The sequence below is a fragment of the Coffea arabica genome, chromosome 8c (genome assembly GCF_036785885.1).
Source record: "Coffea arabica cultivar ET-39 chromosome 8c, Coffea Arabica ET-39 HiFi, whole genome shotgun sequence".
NCBI lineage: Eukaryota > Viridiplantae > Streptophyta > Magnoliopsida > Gentianales > Rubiaceae > Coffea > Coffea arabica.
In genome coordinates, this window is record NC_092325.1 from 34,966,152 (window position 1) to 34,988,405 (window position 22,254).

A 22,254-nucleotide genomic window follows, 5' to 3' on the forward strand; every position below is an offset into this window, starting at 1 on the left:
CAGATGGGTACAAGCATTGTTGCATATCAGTTACCATTAGATGACCTTGTTAGTGTGGATCAAGTTCACCTAACAAAAGAGATAGAGGCTGAAAGAAATATAGACATACCACCGGAAAATCTGCTAATGTCTTTAAAATTAAATTCCCAGCAAAAGTATGCTTATAACAAGATCCTAGAAGCATGCTTTGCTTCCCACAGACATTCTTTTTTTATTGATGGTCCTGGAGGTACCGGTAAAACATTTTTATACCGGTCGCTGCTAGCTACTTTGAGATTGCAAGGTTATATAGCCATTGCAGTAGCAACCTCTGGAATTGCAACGTCTATCCTTCCTGGAGGAAGAACTGCACACTTAAGGTTCAAGATATCTCTTGATTTCTCAAAGAACAGAACCTGTCAGCTTAACAAGCAAGGCAGTGTTGCAAAGCTGCTTTTAGAGTCTAAACTGATCTTGTGGGATGAAGCTTCCATGACAAAACGAGAAACCATTAAGACATTTGATGATTTGCTTAGAGACATGATGGAATCTGAACTGCCTTTTGGAGCTAAAGTTATTGTATTTGGTGGGGATTTTCGACAGATACTACCTGTTATTGAACAAGCAACAAAAGAGGTCCTTTTGCAGTCTTGCTTTCTCAATTCTCCATTGTGGTATAAGCTTCATAAACTGAAGTTAACAGAAAACATGCGAACTATATTAGATCCTCAATTTTCTGAATTCCTGTTAAGAGTTGGCGAAGGGCGCGAGCCTGTGAACTTGAACAGCAAAATAACTCTGTTCAGAGATTTAGTCATTCCTTATTATGATAAAGAAGAATCCTTAAACAGGTTAAATAACTTAATATTGGCCTGTTTTATCTATTGTATACAACTTCTAATTTAACTTCTTTATTAACAGGTTGCTACACTCTGTATTTCCAGATTTAACTCTCTATTCCCAGGATCCGTATAGCATGATTAATAGATGTATTCTTACCCCTAAAAATAACTCGGTTGATGAGCTGAATGATATAATGATTAGAAGGTTTCCTGGAGAGCTTCACACTTACATTAGTTCTGACAAAGCTATTGATCAGCGGCACCAGGATGATTACAAGGATTTCCTTAATTCTTAGAATCCAAAAGTTCTTCCTCCTCACAGGTTAATGTTAAAAGAAAACTGCCCCGATTATACTAATAAGGAATCTAAATCTTGTTGAAGGGTTATGCAATGGCACAAGGCTTATATGTAGAGAGCTTGGTCGGCATACTATCTCTGCTGAAATTGTCTTCGGCCAGCATAGAGGAAAGAGAGTTCTCATTCCAAAGATATCCTTACAAACTTCTGACAACCAAAAGAATTCCATTGCATTCATAAGAATTCAGTTTCCTGTCCGCCTTTGTTTTGCGTTGACCATTAATAAATCTCAAGGACAGACTCTTGATTATGTTGGAATTTACTTGCGAGAGCCTGTCTTTTCTCATGGACAGCTATATGTAGCCTTGTCCAGAGCTAGAGCTTCAACTGAGCATAAAATACTTATTGTACCAGGAACTTTTGATGGCATAAAAATAGATTGCAAAACTAGAAATGTTGTGTTCAATGAAATTTTTGAATTGAGCCAGCAGTAGAATGTTCTTATATTCAGGTATACTTGTACCAGTTTATAGCTGTGTTTACTTACTGTTAAGGTCTTATCTATACCCAAACCTGTCCATTATGATCCTTTTCCCATTTTTACAGGAATGTCTAACCTCTTGCCGATTGGGGACATCATGCCTGATATGAAAAACTGGTCTTGTATCATAACAGTTCAGGAGAAACAACAAGTGACAGATTCTATGGGAACACCAACCAAGAAGCAAAAGTTTGTCTTCTATGATTCAGAGGTTGCATTTAGAACCTGAAACGACCATCAATTATTTGATTGTTAATTGTATTTGTTATGTGTAATTTTTTTTTTGTTTCCTGATAGAGCTCTAAAGTTGAAGGGATAATCTTCAATATTGATATTCCAAGAATGAGTCCTATGCTGCAAGTTTATAAAAAATATAAGATTTCAAATGCTGATATCAGGAGTATTCCACCAAAGTTTCAAAGTCTTGGATTAACCAAACAATGGGTGATCACTTCCAAAACTGTCATTGAAGAAGTTAATGGCAATGAAGACATTATGCCTGTTAAATTTAGTTTCACCAAGTTTGCTAATTTAGCTGAATACATGGATGATAGAAGCAAGTCCGTCGGTGAGTATGCAAACAGTCTATCATTCATGCTTTTATTATAAACTGAAAATATTCTCAGTTTGTCTTCTTTCCCTTTGCAGATGTACTCGGAGTGGTGATTAGTTCATTGACCAAAAAAACGATCACTAAAAACTCCAAACAGTCGAATGTTCAAAAATTTGTCCTCCTTAATGAAGAGTGCGAAATGTCTTTTTATCATACTACACACCTTTTTACTGACCTTGTCTCGTTTTTCCTATAGCTTTAAATCATTCCCATCCTGACTTTTATGTCAATGTTAGGTCCCAAACTATCCTGCTTTCTTTATGGGATGATTTTCTGAACAATGAAGGTCAAGTTTTGTTGAATAACATGCAAAGCTCTGCCGTTATCATTGGTCGGAAGCTGAAAGTTAGCAACTACAATGGTTTGTTAAATTGCTGTTTTTTTTTGTATTATGACCTTTATTTGTATGTCAAGCTTCTTAATCATAATTCAATATTCATTATATTGTTTATTCTTTAGGTGTTGCTTTCTCTACTTGGTTCGATTATGCACTTCTTGTTGATCCACCTATATAGGAAGCAAGGCAGCTCAAGAATTGGTGGAGTGACTTGAGCTAACATGTTTTTATGCAGCATAATATCAACTGTATCATTTTTTCCCAATATTTTCCTTATATGATCTTTTTTGTAGGGCAATGAGAAATACTAAATTAATTGCAGAAATCATTGATGCAAAGAGTTATATTAAATACAATCCTGTGCTTTCTTTAAAAACAGATCAGAAAACTACTCTAATTTGCAATGTTATCCCATCACAGAAAGTGATCAAATAATAAACTGTTATGTAATTTTATAGTTTCATATCTATTTAGCCTTTCGTCTGATATTTGTCTATCTTTTAGACTGCTTGGGTCAAGGCAAAGCTCTTTTTTGAACATATCTTCCAGAAATATTGGTATATGAGCTGTGCAAAGTGTTACCGAGCTGCTGCAGTAGACCATGGAATTGAGTTTACTTATAACTCATGCAAAGAGAAGGGCCCTGCTATGCCTAGGTCCTATATTACTACATCATTAACTTTAATTGAGATGCAAAGAGTTCCTCTTAATATTAATGTTATACAGTGTATCGCCTAAGCACTTGTATACTTATGTTTTAGGTGTCGCTTTGACGTTGATTTGAGCGATGACAATAGAGTTATACCTGCTTCTATCTTTGGAGATCTAGCAGAAAATATTTTGACCTTTACAGCCATTGAAGCAATGGATCATTTTGATCAGGTTATTTTAACTGTTCAAATTTAATATTCGGTGCGTTATTTACTTGTCACCCTTATATCTTCTGTACTTCTTGCAAAATCTTGAACTGCCGCTTGAGTTTGTTCATGCTCAGATTAAAACAAAGACATTTTTGGTTCACATTAATCCAGTCCAAACACAGCTCGCTGATGCTAGACAGCGTTATACGATTTTATATTGCTCTGAACTTGAACCAGAATTTGGTCGTGCTCAGTTGACAGGTGAACCAGAATCTGTCTCGCTTTCAGCTCACCAGCAAACTGAAAATGAGTAATTGCTGATGACAAGTTGATACATATATCTGGAGTTGTGACACATAACCATATTTTCTTTAAATGAACTGTTAACTTGACTACTCCTTGTGCTTATAGGAGATGGTGGTTTTGGCTCAAAAGTTCACCTTCGACTCTGTCAAAAGTTTGATGAAGCAGAAACTGTCGACAGCAATGACTTTGAAAGTTCAGATGCCAACTCCAAAAAGAAAGCAAAATTAGGCTAAATTGCCCTCATTTCCTTTTGGACTGCTCAAACATTAATATTTTTTGGGTTTTGTCATCTGCATTTCTATACTTAGGCAGATTGTTTATGGCTTTTGGAAATGCTACTCATCTGTTCACAATTTCCTCACTTTTGTATGTGGTTATCTGCTAAACAGCTTTTGTCATGATCATTGAACTTTGATAATGGCACCTGTATCAAAGTTCTTGCCAGGCTTTTAAAGATTAACTGAAATCCTCCATCTTGGATAGCATGAGGATTTTCACAGATATCTTTGAATCCCTAACGATGAACTCCCTTTTTGCTGAACTAGCAGCTTTATAATCTATATAACTTGGGATTCATTTTCATTTCTTTATATTTTCTGCAATACAATTATTATTATCCATTTGGAACCTCCAGCTTTGTATACACACTTATTCATTTATTACGAATGACAGCATTTTTTACAAATAAAACTTATATATTCAGGTCCTGCTACTTATATGTCAGCCTACCTACTACACTAAACATTGCAAGTACAAGGTAAATTATGATCTTGCCTTCAGGCCATTAAAGCACTACAAATGCATTACTTTACATGCAGTCGGTTGACAGCTCACGCTTAATGTTTCACATTGAATTGTCTTTTCTATTCATTGTTCCTTACCTTCCTCTGCAACTAATAATTGTTTTCAATTGTGGTAGGAAAAAGCTCACACTTAGCATTAACAGCAATGAAAAATATACTCTTTTTACATTGATCTTTTCTTTATATATATGCTCTTTACCGTTTACAAACTCATCCATAACAACTCTTAACCATACATTTGCACTACCACTTTTTCTGCATAAGAACTTGTCAGCAGGTGAGTTGCTCTACAATGTATTTCTAATCCTTATCACATGATGTAGCCTTGTACTCACATTTTCTATTAATAGACCACTTTTCTGATTTTTCAATTTTACAGCTTTCATCTTGATAGTTCCATGGTAGAAACAATCTTAACATCTCCAACAAATTTTCAATTGACAAATAGCTGCTTATCACCTTGCTGTTTTCTACTCAAATGCATCCACAGAGGACAGGTTAACTTTTAGGTCGTTCACCTACATTGCAGCATTTAGAGTTAAATAGCATGGTATTCTTTGACAATATTTTCCTTCTTCATTTTTTCAAGGTATTACCTGCCCAGTTTGAATCATTACTTCATCAACACCACTGCAATAGAATTATTCTGAGGTTTGGACTGCGGCAATGGCCTATCACAGTCACGGATCATATATTCGCACAAGGATGGGATGTTTTTTGTGAACACAACATTGTTAAAAGGCATGACACGCCATTACTTCGACATAGCGGGAATCTGATATTTGATGTCATTCACTTTTGTGAACTACAAAAACAAGTTCTTTTGCCTTGGACCGTTCCCCTACCAGACCTGTTCCACATGAATGCCGTTGCATCAAGAGGTAAAAATACCACTGTATCTATCTCATATCCTCATCTATATCATATATTATTTTTAATGTAACACATAGTCACTAATTACAGATGATATCCACATGACCGCTGGACAACAACAAGTTGCTTTCTCGCTGACACCAAATTTCTATCAAAATCTATCTGATTCGGTTTGCTTTTATCAAATCTTTAACTCGGCAACTCCAAACAGTTTGGTGAGCTATTCTATGTTTACCTGCATTCTTTTTTTCATCTCAACTTTCTCGCAAGTAATTTCCTTTTGTTTCTGCATATCTTCTAATCTGCACCTCTTGATGATAGAAAATTCCGCGCTTTATTGATCACTTCATCAATGGTATCAAGACTCCCATGTTACTTATCAACACTAGACACAGAAGTACTCAAATTGGTGTAAAGCATAAACGTCTTCACCGAAACTGGAGAGATTTCATTCTTCAACATCAATTGCAGCACAACGAAACTCTTATCTTTGTTCCGGAATCTGAAAATATATTTATAGTTTTGATCTTCGATGATACCGGAGTTGAAAAAATTTTTCCTTGGTATCACACATTCAATGTTTATTAAAATTCTTAATGAATTTAGCTAAACCATGCAGTGTAATTTACCTATCGATTGAATACATTATTGGTAGTTTTCACTTCTTCTTAGCTAAACTAAGCTACATTACTTCTTCTTTGAATTAACTAATTTTAAAAAATTAATTATTCAACTGGGCATTACTGGGCATCATTACATTCGCCCACCGCGCATCGCGCGGTGATCCCCTCCTAGTTAACATATATAGTCTATGTATAAATGCAATGGCTCTCAATTGAGTTTTAATTGCTGACATGGTGCATTTTTATTGGCTGATTGGTGGTAGTCCTCCCATTGATTGAGCTAATGAATTGAATTGAGGACAAAATCGAGATTTCATGCCTTAATGAATAGGTAGGGTTCCTGAGAGTCTTCGTTTGCGCCGTTTATTGCTTCTGCTTGTGCCGCTTGTTCTACCGGTCTCCTCACCCCCCCTTTTTCCAAAACCCCTCTATTTCCTTTTGTCTCACCCGAGAGTATGACTGACCGCCTCCATTCCTTCCATGGATTTCCTCCATTTTTTTCTCTGAAAAAAAGAAAAGAAACAGACTAACAACACACCGCTTCTATTCTCCCTTTCTTTTTCATTTTTCCCCTCTTTTAAAGATTATTCGAAAAAATGACGCTCAAAACCCACCTTTTATTCTCTCTCTCTTTTTTTTCTTTTTGTCTCCTTCTTATCCTGAGATAGGAGAACCTCGAAGATTTGGTTGATCTTGTTTGCTCAATTGCTCGCATTTGGATTTTGTTTTTCTGTTTCTGATCTCTATCCCTTTTCCTCATAAACCTATGATTTTTTCCCTCTCTCTACACAGAAAAATTTCTATTTTCTCTCAATTATTTTTCTCTTTATTGGGACATAATTACCTTGGAGATCTTTCTTATCTGATTTATTTTCGATCCGCTGATCTAGCCATATTTTGGTTTTAAAATTTTCCTTTATTTTGACTGATTTTCTTTATTCTCGATCCGCTGATCACACTGTTTTAAAGGCATCCATAAAAGTAAGGCAGCATATGATCTGAATTACAATCGAACTACTAAAGATAGCTCGATTCGAGTTTGGCATTGATTGAGTTCAAGCTACTCAAATGGAGGACTGCATATAAGAAGGTTCTCCACTCTCCATTTAAAAATTACAGAAAAAGGAAGTAAATCTATTTGGAAAACTAGATATTTTCTTTTGTGGTTGTTAAAGAATTTTGTTGATCACATATTCTTGTTTGGATATTTTGGAACTAGTTTACATCTTTTGCTAATAATGCCGTACCAATAATGCCTTGATATGAGATAGTGTGTTGAAATTGCAAGCACAATAGTTCTCAAGTCAAGCCTTATCATTGCGCAACTTGCATGTGAACTACTACTTATTACTTCATGTCATATTCCATTTTGGAATGCTATGTATCATCATTATCTAGGGAAGAGAACACGTTGCAGATTCAAATTGGAAAAGTCGGAGACAAATTGCATTCTTTGAAGTCTCTGTCACTAACATAATTACAAGAAGAAAATTGAAATTAAACATTCATGAGAGGCAGGCAAGACGTAGACAAATGTAAGTTGAAGGGCACCATGCATGTGTTCCTTGACCTTCATAGAAAAGAGGAAAAAAAATCATGAAATGGAATTGATGATGGTTTTTTTTTTTTATTTTTATTTTTAAGCTTATGTGAGATGAATATACCTCATCAACGTTACGTTTGCAGAAGATCTCATTTTTCACATTCGTCTAAGTCACTAAAGTTTTTGAATATGTTCGGATAATAGATTATTTGGGATAAGTTCTCGAAAAAATATTATAATATTTTTTAAATATGATGTATGTGAAATAAAAATGTGATTGAAAAATGCATTGATGATACAAATAAATAAATTTTGACATATAATTCACTGTCGAAATTGTTTTTCTTTGTACGGTTTATTTTACGGGTGCCCATAGAGATCTCATTAAAATATATTTCAGGTGTTACATTTTTAAAAATATAAGATTAATTAGAAAAAATAAATAAATGTAAGAAAGAATAGGTAAGATTAAATAAGAAAAATATATAATTATAAAAAATAAAATAATTATTAATATGTGTATATATATAATAGGTGTGTTAACAAATGCCTCAGAGCACCCGTTAAAAATAACCCATCTCCGTATTGACTAATTGATGCAGACTTGATTACTGACTTCATGCGAGACCGTCTAAGCACACTGTTATTAGTCTGTGGTAGTTACACGTGCTTGTACTTCACGACAAGATATGGAAAGCTATTTGATCCTGCAAGATATTCCTGCCTGTTTGGATTTGATTTGATTTGATTAGATTAGATTAAAGATTTTTCACTGCTTGAAATATTTGAAATTGAGCTTGAGTTAAACACGGTGAGATGTTATTTTAAAACTTGAGTTGAAACTCGATTCAATAGTTATTTATAATTTATTCGAGCTTGAACTGCATAAATTATTATTTTATATAATTTTAAATAAGGATCATGATAGATATTTCACAATTATATAGTGTTAAATCTTAACCATATGTGAGAGGTTTGATTAAACTCGACTAACCTTCTAATTGCTGTACCTATACATTGAAGTTTGATTTGCTTTATCTATTTGAGAGGCTCAAAAATCGGTTCAAACTTAGTCAGTACGAGTCTAAGGTTAAGTTCAAAGTTTTGAGCAAGCAAGTTCATGAGTAGCTTATTTGATTTAGATTCCTTTGCACCTAGTGTCAGGAACATGCATTTGATGACAAAGAAAATCATAGAGATGACTTGAAGAGAGTTTTTTTTTTTCACAGTAAAAATAAAAATATAAAAAGATTAAAAAAAAAAGAAGATCATGATCTTCAAATATATAAAATTGTCATCTCAAACAAAACAAAAATCACACGGAACCTTGACCACCTAATCAGTTTTAACAAGTCATCATTAAGTTCTTAAGTCCACATCTTATCCCTTGTGTTTTGAACTTCTTTGTGGGGATTTTGGTGTACCAACTGGACACGATTTTCCATAGCAGCCAGAATTCAAAACTAATTCTTGAATTCCACTTCAAGACTTTAAAAAACAACTCAAATTAGTCAGTAAATTTCTCCTTCTTTTCTTCCTATTCTTTATTCAAACTCAAGTGGAACAAATAGACCTCAGAGGTTTTCTTTACTAGCTTTCTATCATATTAAAGTACTATATCGTAACATAATTCAAAGATCATCACTAATGAAATGACGTAATTGAAATGGACATTCGTGACGAAAAAATTGTTCTTTTGCATTCCTAACAACCCAACCTGAAAGATCTTGGCAAAAACAAAAAATTTGAGATTAAGAAAAGACAAATAAGAACGAGTCTAGGTCGAAATTCCATGAATTAAAGGTCCTTAATTTTAATCCCTTTACCCTCTCTCTGCTTCTTAAAATTCATCTCTCCCCTACTAGAAAAAAAAAATTAAGACAAATGTTTTTTTTTTTTTTTTTGGTATTTGTTAGGTTCATGAGTAAAGAGTCATGTCCCACATTGGTCCAAAAGATGGAAAAAGAGCGGTTAATATATAAGTAAATGCCTAAGACCTAATGATTTAAGTTTTTGGGTCAGAGTTGGGTTTCTAACTTATATATTAGGCTCTTTGGTGAATTCTCTCGAGGTGTTTCCCCCTATCAAATTGGTATCAAAGGTTCAGGTTATGAGATTGGGCTACTCATGGATAAGTGGATTCTTCTCGAAATTGGACATGTGAAAATTCTCTTCTTGATGGTGGACTGAAGTGCCAAGGAGTTTGGTTAGTGTTGGACCAGGTGTGCCATGGGTTTGGCAGAGGGTTCGGTTGATGTTAGACCAAGAAGTCAAGGGTTGGCAGGGGTCCAAAATATAGTTTGGATATTAAAGAAGAGTGGGTCCATGTTTGGGAGAAGAGGTAACCTTAGGTGATAAAGTGGATTTGCGTTGAGTATTAATATGGGCTCGAGAAAGGGCTTGTAAATTTGGGTTTAATATGGGGGTTACTCATGAAGGGGGAGATTTGTTAGATTCATGAGTAAAGGATCATATCCTACATTGGCTCGAGAGGTGGAGAAAGACCCAAGACCTAAGACCCAAGACCCAAGATGTAGAACAGTTAATATGTAAGTAAAGGTCCAAGAGCTAATGGATTAAACTTTTGGGTCAGAGTTGAGTTTCTAACTTATATATTGAGGTCGGTGAATTCTCTCGTGGTGTTTCCCCCTATCAGTATTTTATCATGTTGATGTGATTATGATGTCATTCCATATACGTAATCATTGGTGATGGAAAATTTTGCATTCTAGGCGAAAGTGGAAAATGTTGTAATGTGATTGACATTCGTTATTATGGCTGCGTGCGTACATACGTACATGGATGCCTCACCAAATAACTACAATATTATAACTAGTTCCCATGCTTGTGTTTTAAACATCAGCAACTTGTTATGTAATCAATGAATTGAATATAAAAGTTAAAGTTGTTTAAGGGAATTTTGGATTGCAAATTTGATGAATTAAATAAAATGTGAAGGATTAATTAGTTAATTCATCAAATAATAAGGACAACTAGTCAGATTAATTTTTAACTTTATAGACAAGTCATATTTTTTCAACTTTATAGACCTTAAAGATATTTGTTCATTTTAAATATATATATGGTTATTTGTTTCCCCGATTTAGTCAATGAAAGATTTTCAAATTTCAGCATTTTCCAGTTGTTAGCCTTCTAATGCACAAATCTTAAAGCCTCACACTTAATTTCTACTACTAGTATATTAGTTTCACACTGTTGAAATTGAAGGACTCCATAAATTTTGAATTCTATAAATTAGAAGCAATCTATTTCTCTAAAGTAATCCAAGAGAAAAGATAGAGACTCACTTAATATATATATATTTTTACTTCTAATAGAATAAGGAACAATCTGAACTTCTAAAAAAAAAAAATACTTTTTCCTTTACTCAAAATTCTAAAGTCTTTAGAACCTTTAGCCCCCCTCTCCTCCGCCCCCCATCCCCCTTGTCACCACAGAACAAGATTACCTCTTACAAGTACCCAACTATTCCAATTAAGGAATTGCTGTCCTAAAATTTCTTGATCTAGCCAAAACGTTGGTGGCCTGAGAAATTGTTGGCCTAAAAGTTCTTAATCTAGCTAGAGGACTAGTTTATTGGGAAATTACTGGCCTAAATTTTCTTTGGTCTTGTCAATTTTATAAGTTGTATTTCGAGCATCGTTATCCGGGAGGAAAAATTAAAACTTATATCAAATGTGCCCACATGGTATAAATGCATCAAGAAGAAGACAAGACTTGGAAAATATTCAAAGTTGGATCCACCACATGGATTTTCGGCCTAACCATCATCCAAATGGATTAAAGGCTAAAACAGTTATGAAAGATAATTGTTCCTAATAAATAAAAGTTTAACACATCATGGAAAGGTTTTACACCATAAACTTATAATTGTAAATCTTTATACAAAAAAAAAAAAACGAAATTTGGCACAATCTAATATACCAACATCATGTTCTCTACATATCTCAATTCTGATTGGTCCTTTTTGCTTTTTTTTGGGTCCATTTTTCTCCTCTTCTTGTTTTCTATTGTGCATTTCTCTAACTTGCATTGGATGTAGATATTATTAGTGACTTAACATAACAGCCAACTGCATTGTCCTTGACTTGTGGGACTAAGAGAATTTAATTCAACAAAACTTTCTTGTTATTTTGTCCTTTTTGATTTAACGTGTTTCTTCATCATCACGGCTTTGAAAAGTCGTCTGCAAGAAATTTCAGCCTATTTGGATTACGATGAACATAAAATTTCTATCTAAACTTTTTTTTTTCAAATACCTTTTGCATCTTTGTATAATATCAATTTCGGTTAAACAAGCCTAACTCTAACTTTCAGTTTAAATAGTTTTAGACGTATTTTTACAGGATTTTGCCTAAAATGTAAATTATTGACATAATTTGATTAATTTGTAATACTCTAGAGTTCACTTCTTCCCCAGTCACTATAATATGAGTGGGATGGAAGGTGTAAAACTATGATTAAAGCAACCCAAGAGAGACTTACTATATCCACGTATTGATTTTATATTTTTGGCTAATATGTGCTCAGCACCAAGAATTGCTGTTCTACCCTAGACTCTCAATTTTGTGAGAAATCTTAAAAAGTCTACATGCTACTAAATTATAATTCAAGTGATGAGTTAATGCAGAAAACTGGAATTTGGTATCTCAAATATGTTTTTATCAGTCCATTGTACCGTTCTAGTGTTTCACAACATATTCTTTTGGGTACAAAAAAGCTAATGACATACCAAATACGTTTTATTCATTTTTTGATGTTCCAAGAAACTGTAATTATTCACCAAAAACAAACACGGAAAAGACACTTGATCCTCTAGACACTCTTGAAAAGTTTTGCTTCTTTTCTTGATGTACAGGTATATGGTTAGGCTTGCACCATCGAACCGGGAATTCCAGGAACCTTCTGTACTAAATATACATGGGAGTTCTGTGGACTTAAGAGCCTATACCTTATCTGGTCATATATCTAGACTAGTAGAAAGAGTAGTCCATGTTGGTCAACCCATTCATTTATTTATTTATTTTTTGTTGTTATATTATTGTTTTTTGAGGACTAAAGGTCATTTAGACACCATACTCGGTAGGTTTCTGGGTAATATTCATTTGACATATTCTTTAACTAAATTTTTATCTCATATACATCTCAAGAAAATGTTACAATGCTATTTTCGTATAAGAATTCACAAAAAATGCAATTCAAATGGGTCTAATATTTTTCATAAGATATAAAAATACATTTCTTTTACACAAATGTTTTAGTATGTGCTAAGAATAGGACATAAATATCGTCTGTTTTGCTAGATGAAGTGTTAAGATGAAAGAATGAAGTAAATAAAGAAAGAAATGAGAAGTAAATAAAGTATTGAGCTCTGGAAAAGTGTCTCATACTGATCCGTAACCCCTTAAAATCCTGGTCGGACCCTTTTCCCCTTCTTGGTAGTACTTGTTAAGATAATCTTTTGCAAATTTTAACCACCAAACTAGAAAAATCAATTGATTATTCAGTTGTTTTTTTTCTTTCTTTTTTGGGTCAATTCTTTAAAACTTAGAATGAACAAACGTAGCTGCAGCAGAACAAATTTAGTATATCAATTGTTCATGTGCCATAGTCTAATCAAATAAACACAATCATCCGATGTGGGACTATCTTCTAAATATTTTTGAAGTTTTAATTTGTACTTGAATGGATTAATGGTTGAAATTTATTCTTTTGTCTGACTTAGTTTTGAGTATAGCAAGGTGCAATCGAACCTGCAACTCTAAAGTCTCTCTAGTCTCAACCACCTAAAAATTGGATGTTATAGTTCTAACAGCTTCTTCTTCTTCTTCTTTTTTCCTATGTGAAGCTAAACTCCTTTACAAGTTTGGCAATCCTCCCAAAGTCCACGTAATTATAATAAAATTTCTTTCTTATTTTGTTGCAGCCACACCTTGACATATTTCTTGAATTCGTATTCCAGACTTGAAAGCAAATCAACTAAATGGATCAGTAATTTCTCTTCCTTTTCGTCCCATATTGTACTATTCAAGTTGAAAGACTAGACCTTAAGGATCTTCACAATTTTCAATATCATCCTAAAGTACTTTCTTTCTACTTTCTTTAACTAATTTAGAGAGGATGATCAATGGAGTCGCATAATTCAGTGGCTGACAATTAACTATTGGCAACTGGGTTCGTTGCTCACCTATGACCCGCCACCAAGACTCTAATGGAATCTAAAAGGACTCTTTCCAGAGTAGATAGAGTACTTCGAAACTATGAAAAGACAAAAATGGCCTAAATCAATCATTACATTTACCACTCATGAAGATGGCTCATCGTTTTTGTTCTTCACAGCTAATTTGACATGCCGACTTAACCTCTTTGATGTACCCTGTTCTACATAGTCGTAGAATTTTCCACATAATCCACCGTGTTTGGAAAGTTTGGTTTCATGATCAAGGGGTTAAAAAGATAAGAAGGGGAATTGACACGTTTTAACTTTTATTATGATTACATGGATGATTAGACATACAACTAGATACCTTTACTCTTTTCACACAAGTTAAGATAGAATTTTCTATTTAAACGCGGTTTATTTGCGTAAAGAGAATGAAACCTCAAAAGAAGTTTGCAGGTTGTAACACTACAGTTTCTTAAGAGTCGGATAAGATGAGCAGTTTTAGAATTCCAATAATCTTGACTTCTCTATTTTTAATAATTGGCACCATGGCAGGGTTCTAAAAAGTCCTTGATCCTTCAAGTTGTTTTTTCTCTAGAAATTCTCTTCCATATATGTAATTGTTTTCCTTGGCTTTTTGGAGTTTTATAACTATAAGCGCCTAGGCTTATGTCACTTGACATATTAGCATTTAACGAATGATTATCTATAGTAAGTGAAAACAAGAATTCATTTATACTTTTCTTTGTATAATCAGCTCAATAATTAGCAAAAAAAAAAAACTTTGTCTATTACCCAATAACAATTCAATAATTAAGTGATTCACGAATTGAGCCCCACAAATTAGAGGTCCTTTGTTTAAATCCCCCTTCTCCCTTTCCGTTTTTTAAATTCCATCCCTCTACTACTCAAAAAAATAATGATAAACAACAAAAAACAAAGTGATTCATGAACTGATTTCACAAAAATAAAAATTGGCTAATTAACTAAACAACGAAGTGTCCCGTCTGAACAGTCTTTGAATTTTCAAAAAAAAAAAAAACGTTAAAGGCGGTCCATTTTGTCTCGAATCTGAGCCAAAGAAACTTGCGAGTATGACAAGGACTATAACTTGGAAATTTAACTTAAGGGTTTTCATACACACGTTGTGGAAATTCTTGCAAAGGTCCCTGTCTTAGCTCTTCATCCACTGGACCAATTTGTCTAAACCCTCTAGAAAGCAGAAAATTCTTCTACCTGTGACTATCTGCTAACTTTTCTGTGGCCTCCTTTGTTTTAGGGCCTAATGAGCTAAATTTTTTTTTTTTTTTGGGAAAACGGATTAAGATCAATAAGCCAAATGTTTTGTTTTTCTTTGACTATACTTGTATAGAATTAGTTCAGAGTAGCTGATGTAGAAGATATTTGATGTATTAGGAAAACTGTCCTTTGTAAAGCTCCTTGTTCTGATAAACAAAATGAAATTTTGCCAAAAAACCAAAAGAATAAAAGAGGGCAACTATCTTGTATCTTTCTAGTGCTTACTAATTTTACACATAATTACACCTTCAGTGGATATTCTTTATTAAGTTTCTGTATAGTGCGCTTTCCATCAGAAATTTCTCCAATGACGTTTCTTTTCCTTTTAGTGATTTAATCACAGCCAATGTAGTTAGATAGATTTATGAAGGTAGACCTGATTTATCAGTCACCATATAGGTTTTTTTTTTCTTTTTCCTTTTTATATGCATGATTACAAAAAAAATCCATAATATTGGGTGCAATACAACAAATTATAACTCAAAAAACTATTCACAAAAAAAAAATTACAACTCAAGAATATTACAAACTTACCCACAAGTAGTAGGACTAAATTTTATGTGACCCTACTCGATATAGAATTTTGGTTTTCAATTTTTGGGTAAGTACTAAATTTTCGTCTTGAATCATGTAATGTCCATTCGCAGGCTACCAAACAAACTAATAAGGATAGATAAGGGTAATTTGTGCCTGAAGACTAATTTCATCTCTGTTTTATCGAAATTATAGGAAACCTCTCAATTTTTCAAAATGCAGCAATATGAAAATACGTGTACTTTTCATTCCAATTACATTGTGAACACTATGAAAAATAGGGACATCTGATGCAAAAGTTCCTTAACAAGTAAGGAATGCCATATCAATTTTTCATTTCTAAACTTTACTCCTTTGATACCATGATGCGTTCGCCCACCCCCAAGGACTTGCATTGACATATCCCATTTAGCATGCGAATTAACAAGTGAGATCTGTATATGTTTATGTGATCAAGACATGCATAGTAGTTGCCTTCGAATCTGGGGCTTCACAATTTATGTTTCATACAATTTCGCACAAGCTGACCTCTAATATAAATTAATAAAATTTTTGTATAAATCAGGTCTAGTTTGATGCTTTGATGTAAATAAGGCGTCGTTCAGTTGAAAGTTAATTATTATCATTCACTGTAAATTAAGGATGATTTGATATAAGTTGAATGTAAATTATTAATTTACACCAAACTTATATGAAATGGAACACAAGTTTATTTTTTGCATTAAAGTTTGGCTTAAAAGTTTTAATTGCTAACCACAAACACATTAAGGCAAAGCAAAGACTTTCTTGACTTCTTGCTTTTACACTGTTGATCAAGTCTACGTTTACATGGATAATTATGGACGATTTGACAGAGACAATTCTGACAACACAGTTTCGTGAGACTTTCCTTTCAATAATCTACCGGAGACTTGGACTCTTCTTCAGCTCTATCTCCACACTTGCTCTCTATAAACGTGTCAGCTTGTGTTGTTCACTAAGAAATCTTCATTCTTTTAGAACAAAAATCAAGCTCGAAATCTGATCTGGCTCTTGTTATATTTTCCACAATTCAAACATTTTCTCAAAAAATGGACACCATATTGGAAGAAGATTGTCTTGCTTTTGACCTCAACATGGCTCCTGCAAGAAATACTAGTGACTCCCTGGTGTGTAGCACTAAAACCTTGATTCAAGGGACAGAGAAATAGAGCAAGCGTTATAATCCAGTAATTAAGTTATAATTTACGGGACTTATGGTGTTTTCTTTCTTCCTCTTTTGGATCAGAAGCCAGAGTTTGATGATGGTCATGATCTTGTTCTTGATGAAAGCAAGTCAACGTCAGGGGAAGAACAGGTGAGTCTTAGCTGATAATATTGCAATCTTATTTGTTTAGCTAAAAACATCTGCAATCTCTATAAAGATGGCGGATAACAGTCTTCTGAGAGAATTAAGTATTAACTCTTTTTATTTTGGCATTAGTTGCAGCCAGATATTTTGATAGACCAATTAAACCAGATAAAATCAGAGAACAAGAAGTTGAAGGAAATGCTTATTGACCTTAGCGAAAATTATCATATTTTGCAAAGCCATTTCATTGATTTGGTGCAAAAGTACTCCGGAGATGAGCTGCCTAAATCAAGGAAGAGGATGTTTGAAGCTGAAAACTCTTTCAATACCCATACCAATGATGGTCACGAGGATAGCGTGCTTGAAGAAGGTGGATCACCAAAAAGGCCAAGGGAAATCAGGACAAATATTTCAAGGGTTCATGTGCGAGTTGATCTATCTGATACAAGCTTAGTAAGTTCCAACTAATACTGAAATTCATCTGATTCTCTTCATTTCTAATTTCTAGTAGTAGCACACTGGCATAACTTAACAATTTTCTTCTTGTTACAGGTAGTGAAGGATGGATATCATTGGCGAAAATATGGACAAAAGGTTACCAAAGATAATCCATCTCCCAGAGCCTATTACAAGTGCTCTTTTGCTCCATCTTGCCAGGTGAAGAAAAAGGTGAGCTTTATTTTGCTCTTCCTTTCATTATCTTGATTTTCTGCGCGAAAAGGTAAGATACAATTGATACAGATACAATACAAATTTACTTTTGATGAATTGAAGGAAGCCAAGGCCTAGTGGAGAAATGGGGATTGATATTTCTGAATGTTTATTTTCTTGTATGATTTAAAGGTACAAAGAAGTGTAGGAGATCCATCAATTTTGATAGCTACATATGAAGGAGAGCACAACCATCAACACCCTTTGAATGCTGAAACGTTGGTTTCATCAGCACATGGTGCTGCTTCTGCAGCTTTTTCACCTGGCTTGAAATGCTTCGAGTTTTCTTCGAGGCCAAAGGAGACAGTTGATTTCACCAATCATGGGTTGTGTGCTAAATTTCAGAGATCAGTTTCGGAAATTGGAAGCAACTGTATTGAACAGTTAATGGTTGAACAAATAGTTTCTTCATTGACAAGGAATCCCAGTTTTACAACAGCACTTGCAACAGCAATTTCAGGAAGACTTTTGAGCCATGATTCTGATCAGAAGAAATGAGTTTAAAGTTTTCGGCTATTTAGGAAATTTAGAAAGCCTTGCGACTGCACCATAAATAAACACACATACACACGCACACGTATGTATGTATGCATGTATATTTGGAGGAAATCTTCTGAAATAATTACTACGTCACGTTTTGTAATTTGATGTATGTGAAATAAAAAAGTAATCTAGAAAATAAAAAAATGATTGAAAAGCGCATTAGTGGTGCAAGTCAAAAATTTTTTTTATACAAATAATGACCAAAACGAAAGCACAAATTTTTTTGGAGGTAAATTGCACATACACCCATGTGGTTAATTGGTTTTTAAGATACGCCCTTTGTAGTTAAAAAATGTTCACTTACACCCTTGTACTTTGGATTTAAGCGGAAAACAGATGCAAATGGACTCTACTAGTGGAAATTTAACCACATACTATCCATTAATGGAAGTGATTACTTGTTCCTAATAATGTTAGACCTTAGTAGAGGTGGCAAATCAACTCACTTAACTAGATTTACCCATACCCGCCCATGAATAGATGGGTATGGGTATCTTAAATTTTTGTATATGGGTATAAATGGGTTACCCAATAATACCCATTTAATAAATGGGTATTATTGGGTAACCCATCAAACCCAATTAACTCATTTAAAATTCTCTTCCCCCCAAGTCTCTTCTTTTCCCCTACCTTTTTTTTTTCAAATTTTTCATTTTGTCATGATGTTAACATTATTATTATTATTATTATTTGTTGGTTTTATCTTATTATTTTATTTTTTCTTAGTTTGTTAACTTGCTCATTTTTTAGCATTACCAATTTATGATAAATTTTAGCCTATTTTCTTATCTTTATAAAATGAAATTTTAAATTTATATATGAAAAAATGTTAGGGGTTCAAAATTTTTGGATTAAGTTTTATATTAATTTTTATAGTACTTAATTCAAATTTTTATATTCGTATTTTTCAATTATTAAATAATAGGTAATTTTGTGACATAGACTATAAATGAAAAAAATTGGTAATTAAGTTTATTGAACATTATAAGTAAATATTTAAAACTAATGATGGGTACAAAGAGTGGTATAAATTGATAACTTAGTTTGCAAAAATGAATTTAAATGAGTTTGCAAAAAGTTAAAATAAATGAGTTATAAATGGGTAATTGGGTTACCCAATTCATTTTTTGACTTACCCATTTATACCCATCTAATTAAATGGGTATAAATGAGTTGACTTACTTATACCCATTACCTATTTTACCCAACCCAAACCCGCCCAAGTCACCCATTTTGACACCTCTAGACCTTAGTCACTTGTTCCAAATAATGTTAGACCTTAGTAATGTTTTTCTTTCAAAGATGCCTACAAATGAATGTTTACACATCATAAAAAGGATCAAACATTTGCACTCCAATAGTGATGATTTGAAATTTTTTATAGATTGCAAACACTGATTTGGAGGCATTTATGAAAGAAAAATATTATTAAGACCTCATATAATTAGAATCAAGTAAATAGTTACACTCTTAGAGCACGTATAGTGAAATCTCCCTTTGCAAAGTCCATTTCCATATGTTTTTTTTCCTATATTCAAAGTACAAGGAGTGTAAGTAGACATTTTTAAACCACAAGTAGTGTATGTTAAAATGCAGTTAATCACAGGGGGTGCATGAGAAATTTGCCCTTTTTTGGAAAAGAAAATAAAAGCCATGCTGATAGAGTTATTGGAGAAAGCTATCCTCGGTATAGCATATATTTTGTCAGCACTTCATCTGAGTGAAATTGACTATTTTTACTAAATTACACAATCATGGTTGGAGTTTTTCATAGTCCAATTCCATTTTCTAGGCCAGCTCTGTAAACAATTTTTACTAAATTACACTAAACAAGATGAAATTTTTATTGTTCAAGTTTGTTTAACAGCCAATATATAAAGGGGAGAATAGATCTCAAGTCCAAATGGAATACACATGCCCAAAGGTAATTTAGGCTTCATAGATTTAAGATAGATAGGATTGAGCCTAAATGGCAGCAATAATAGCCAATAAAATGGGAATAGTTGGGATTAATTGGGAATTCCATGTGTCCCAACCTATTTGCTTTGTCTTTTATATCATTTGTAAGTGAGAGGTCTAAAAGCTTACTTATTAGTAGTTAAACCTATTTGTCCATTTAAACATCTCCATGATTTATTTATTTCAAAATGACGTTGTCCATGCAATAAATATATATATTTTTTTACAAAAAAACAAAGAAAAAAAATGTGACTGATTCGACTAAAGCATATCATGTTTTGTGGTTCATGGGAGAACTCGAACTTTATAAGAGGAAAGGGGACCGGGAAGCACTTGAAAGCCGAACCATGAATCTCATGCTCACATAGTTAATGTTTCCACTGTCTAAGTTATGTCTTGGGGACATGTCATTAATTTATTACTATATTAAAGGTACGTAACATATTATAAATTGTGCAGAATCCTCGTAGCCTTGATAAGACTTTCCAAAACGCACTTCATGATTTATGGACTTAAAAATAGAATGTTGGTTCACCAAACAACCCTTATTATATTTTTGAAATTCAAATGACATGTTCTCCTTTCTTCTTTTTTTTTTTTGCATGATTTTCTTTACATCAACTTATCAAATCAATATATATATATATATATATATATATATATATATATATATATATATATATATATATATATATGTTAATGTTTTGGGTTCAATGAGACAAGGAAAAGGATACGTGAAATTAAAAAAAAATTGTTTGGAAAATTGTTGCATGATGAACAAAGAGAAGCATATGTGGTAAAACTAATAATATAAACTAAGAAATGTATGTGTTATGAAACAAAGAGATGGATGTCCATTTGTATTCTCAAGAGAATTAATTCATGATTCATTAGTACATTAAGTAAAGGAGTTACATTGGATGAACCGTTTCAATCCATAGAACTATTCATGTATTGGATGAATCGTTTCATTTCATAGGGCTATTCATGTTCTTGTAGTACTAAATGCATGAATGAATGTTTAATAGGATTGACGTACCTTTGATTTTGTAGTACCTATATACAGAGGTACCTTAGCACCTCTTGTGATGACTTTTGATTAGTTGAGATAATAAGAAAAATTATTCTCTATTCCTTCTATTTCTTTCTCTAATATTTTAATCTCTATTATAGTAGTTTATTTTATTAGTTTTATAATAAGTTATCGGTACGAGTCTCTACTTCTAAGCAAAAGGTGAAAACGGAGCCTTTACCTTGAGCAAAAGTGAAACACAAGAATCTACCGAAATTCTGCCAGTGTTTTCTCGATCAACTTCTATCTACCTACTGAGGTAAATTTCTAACCCACAAATTTATTTTAATTTCTTATGGCCAACCTTACAAAACAAGAATTCGTGCCTCTTAATATTTTTGAAAAAAATTATTTATCATGGGTATTGGATGTTGAAATTCATCTTGAGACAATGGGTCTTAATAATACTATTGTGGAATAGAATGAAGTCTCAAACCAAACCGTGCTAAGGTTATGATTTTTCTTCATCATCATTTAGATGAAAGATTAAAAATAGAATATCTTACTATCAAGATCCTCTTGTCCTTTGGAAAGATTTGAAAGAAAAATTCAACCACTTGAAGTTGGTCGTTCTCTCGAAAGCCCGTATGATTGACTTCATTTACGGCTACAAGATTTTAAATCTATCATTAAATATAGGGTTAATTACATTTACCTCCCCTGAGGTTTGACCATATTATCAATCAATCCCTGTAATTTGTCCAAATAACGGTCTCACCCTTTGAATGATCAAACATTTAACAAAAACCCCCTTAATGCCGAAAATGCCCTTATTGAGGCCATGTTGCATTAAAAAAAATATATTTTTATTTTATTAACCCTGAAGCAATCCAAAAAAATAGAAAAAAGTTTTTGCTTATTATTTTATAAAAACCATATCTTTGCTTCCATAAATAGTTTTGAATCAATAATTATTTTAAATCTTAAAAATGAATATTAAAAAATAGATAAATTGAAAGAAAAATTAAAAAAGAAGAAATTATTTTAATTCCTGGAGTATGGTT

The 22,254-nt window shown here is 33.1% G+C and overlaps 3 protein-coding genes across 4 annotated transcripts; all 3 read left to right on the forward strand.

Annotated features, from left to right (window-relative positions):
- The first annotated feature begins 3 nt into the window (after positions 1–3).
- On the forward strand, positions 4–1,117 carry LOC113706009 (uncharacterized). The gene is made up of 2 exons (XM_027227907.1): positions 4–830; positions 901–1,117. Exons 1-2 carry the CDS (start codon positions 4–6, stop codon positions 1,115–1,117), a joined length of 1,044 nt encoding a protein of 347 aa, XP_027083708.1.
- Positions 1,118–1,727: 610 nt separating this feature from the next.
- LOC140013515 (replication protein A 70 kDa DNA-binding subunit D-like) lies at positions 1,728–4,009 on the forward strand. The gene is made up of 9 exons (XM_072062819.1): positions 1,728–1,871; positions 1,958–2,228; positions 2,470–2,634; positions 2,733–2,751; positions 2,904–3,033; positions 3,115–3,266; positions 3,372–3,492; positions 3,605–3,731; positions 3,882–4,009. Exons 1-9 carry the CDS (start codon positions 1,728–1,730, stop codon positions 4,007–4,009), a joined length of 1,257 nt encoding a protein of 418 aa, XP_071918920.1.
- A 12,581-nt stretch (positions 4,010–16,590) lies between these two features.
- On the forward strand, positions 16,591–18,378 carry LOC113705211 (probable WRKY transcription factor 40). 2 transcript variants are annotated; one of them, XM_027226992.2, is made up of 5 exons: positions 16,591–16,783; positions 16,903–16,971; positions 17,098–17,418; positions 17,518–17,634; positions 17,809–18,378. In XM_027226992.2, exons 1-5 carry the CDS (start codon positions 16,706–16,708, stop codon positions 18,172–18,174), a joined length of 951 nt encoding a protein of 316 aa, XP_027082793.1. In that variant the 5' UTR covers positions 16,591–16,705; the 3' UTR covers positions 18,175–18,378. The 2 variants fall into 2 exon arrangements, with proteins under 2 accessions (XP_027082793.1, XP_027082794.1); XM_027226993.2 differs by having other exon boundaries at positions 16,607–16,783; positions 17,104–17,418.
- Positions 18,379–22,254: the final 3,876 nt, after the last annotated feature.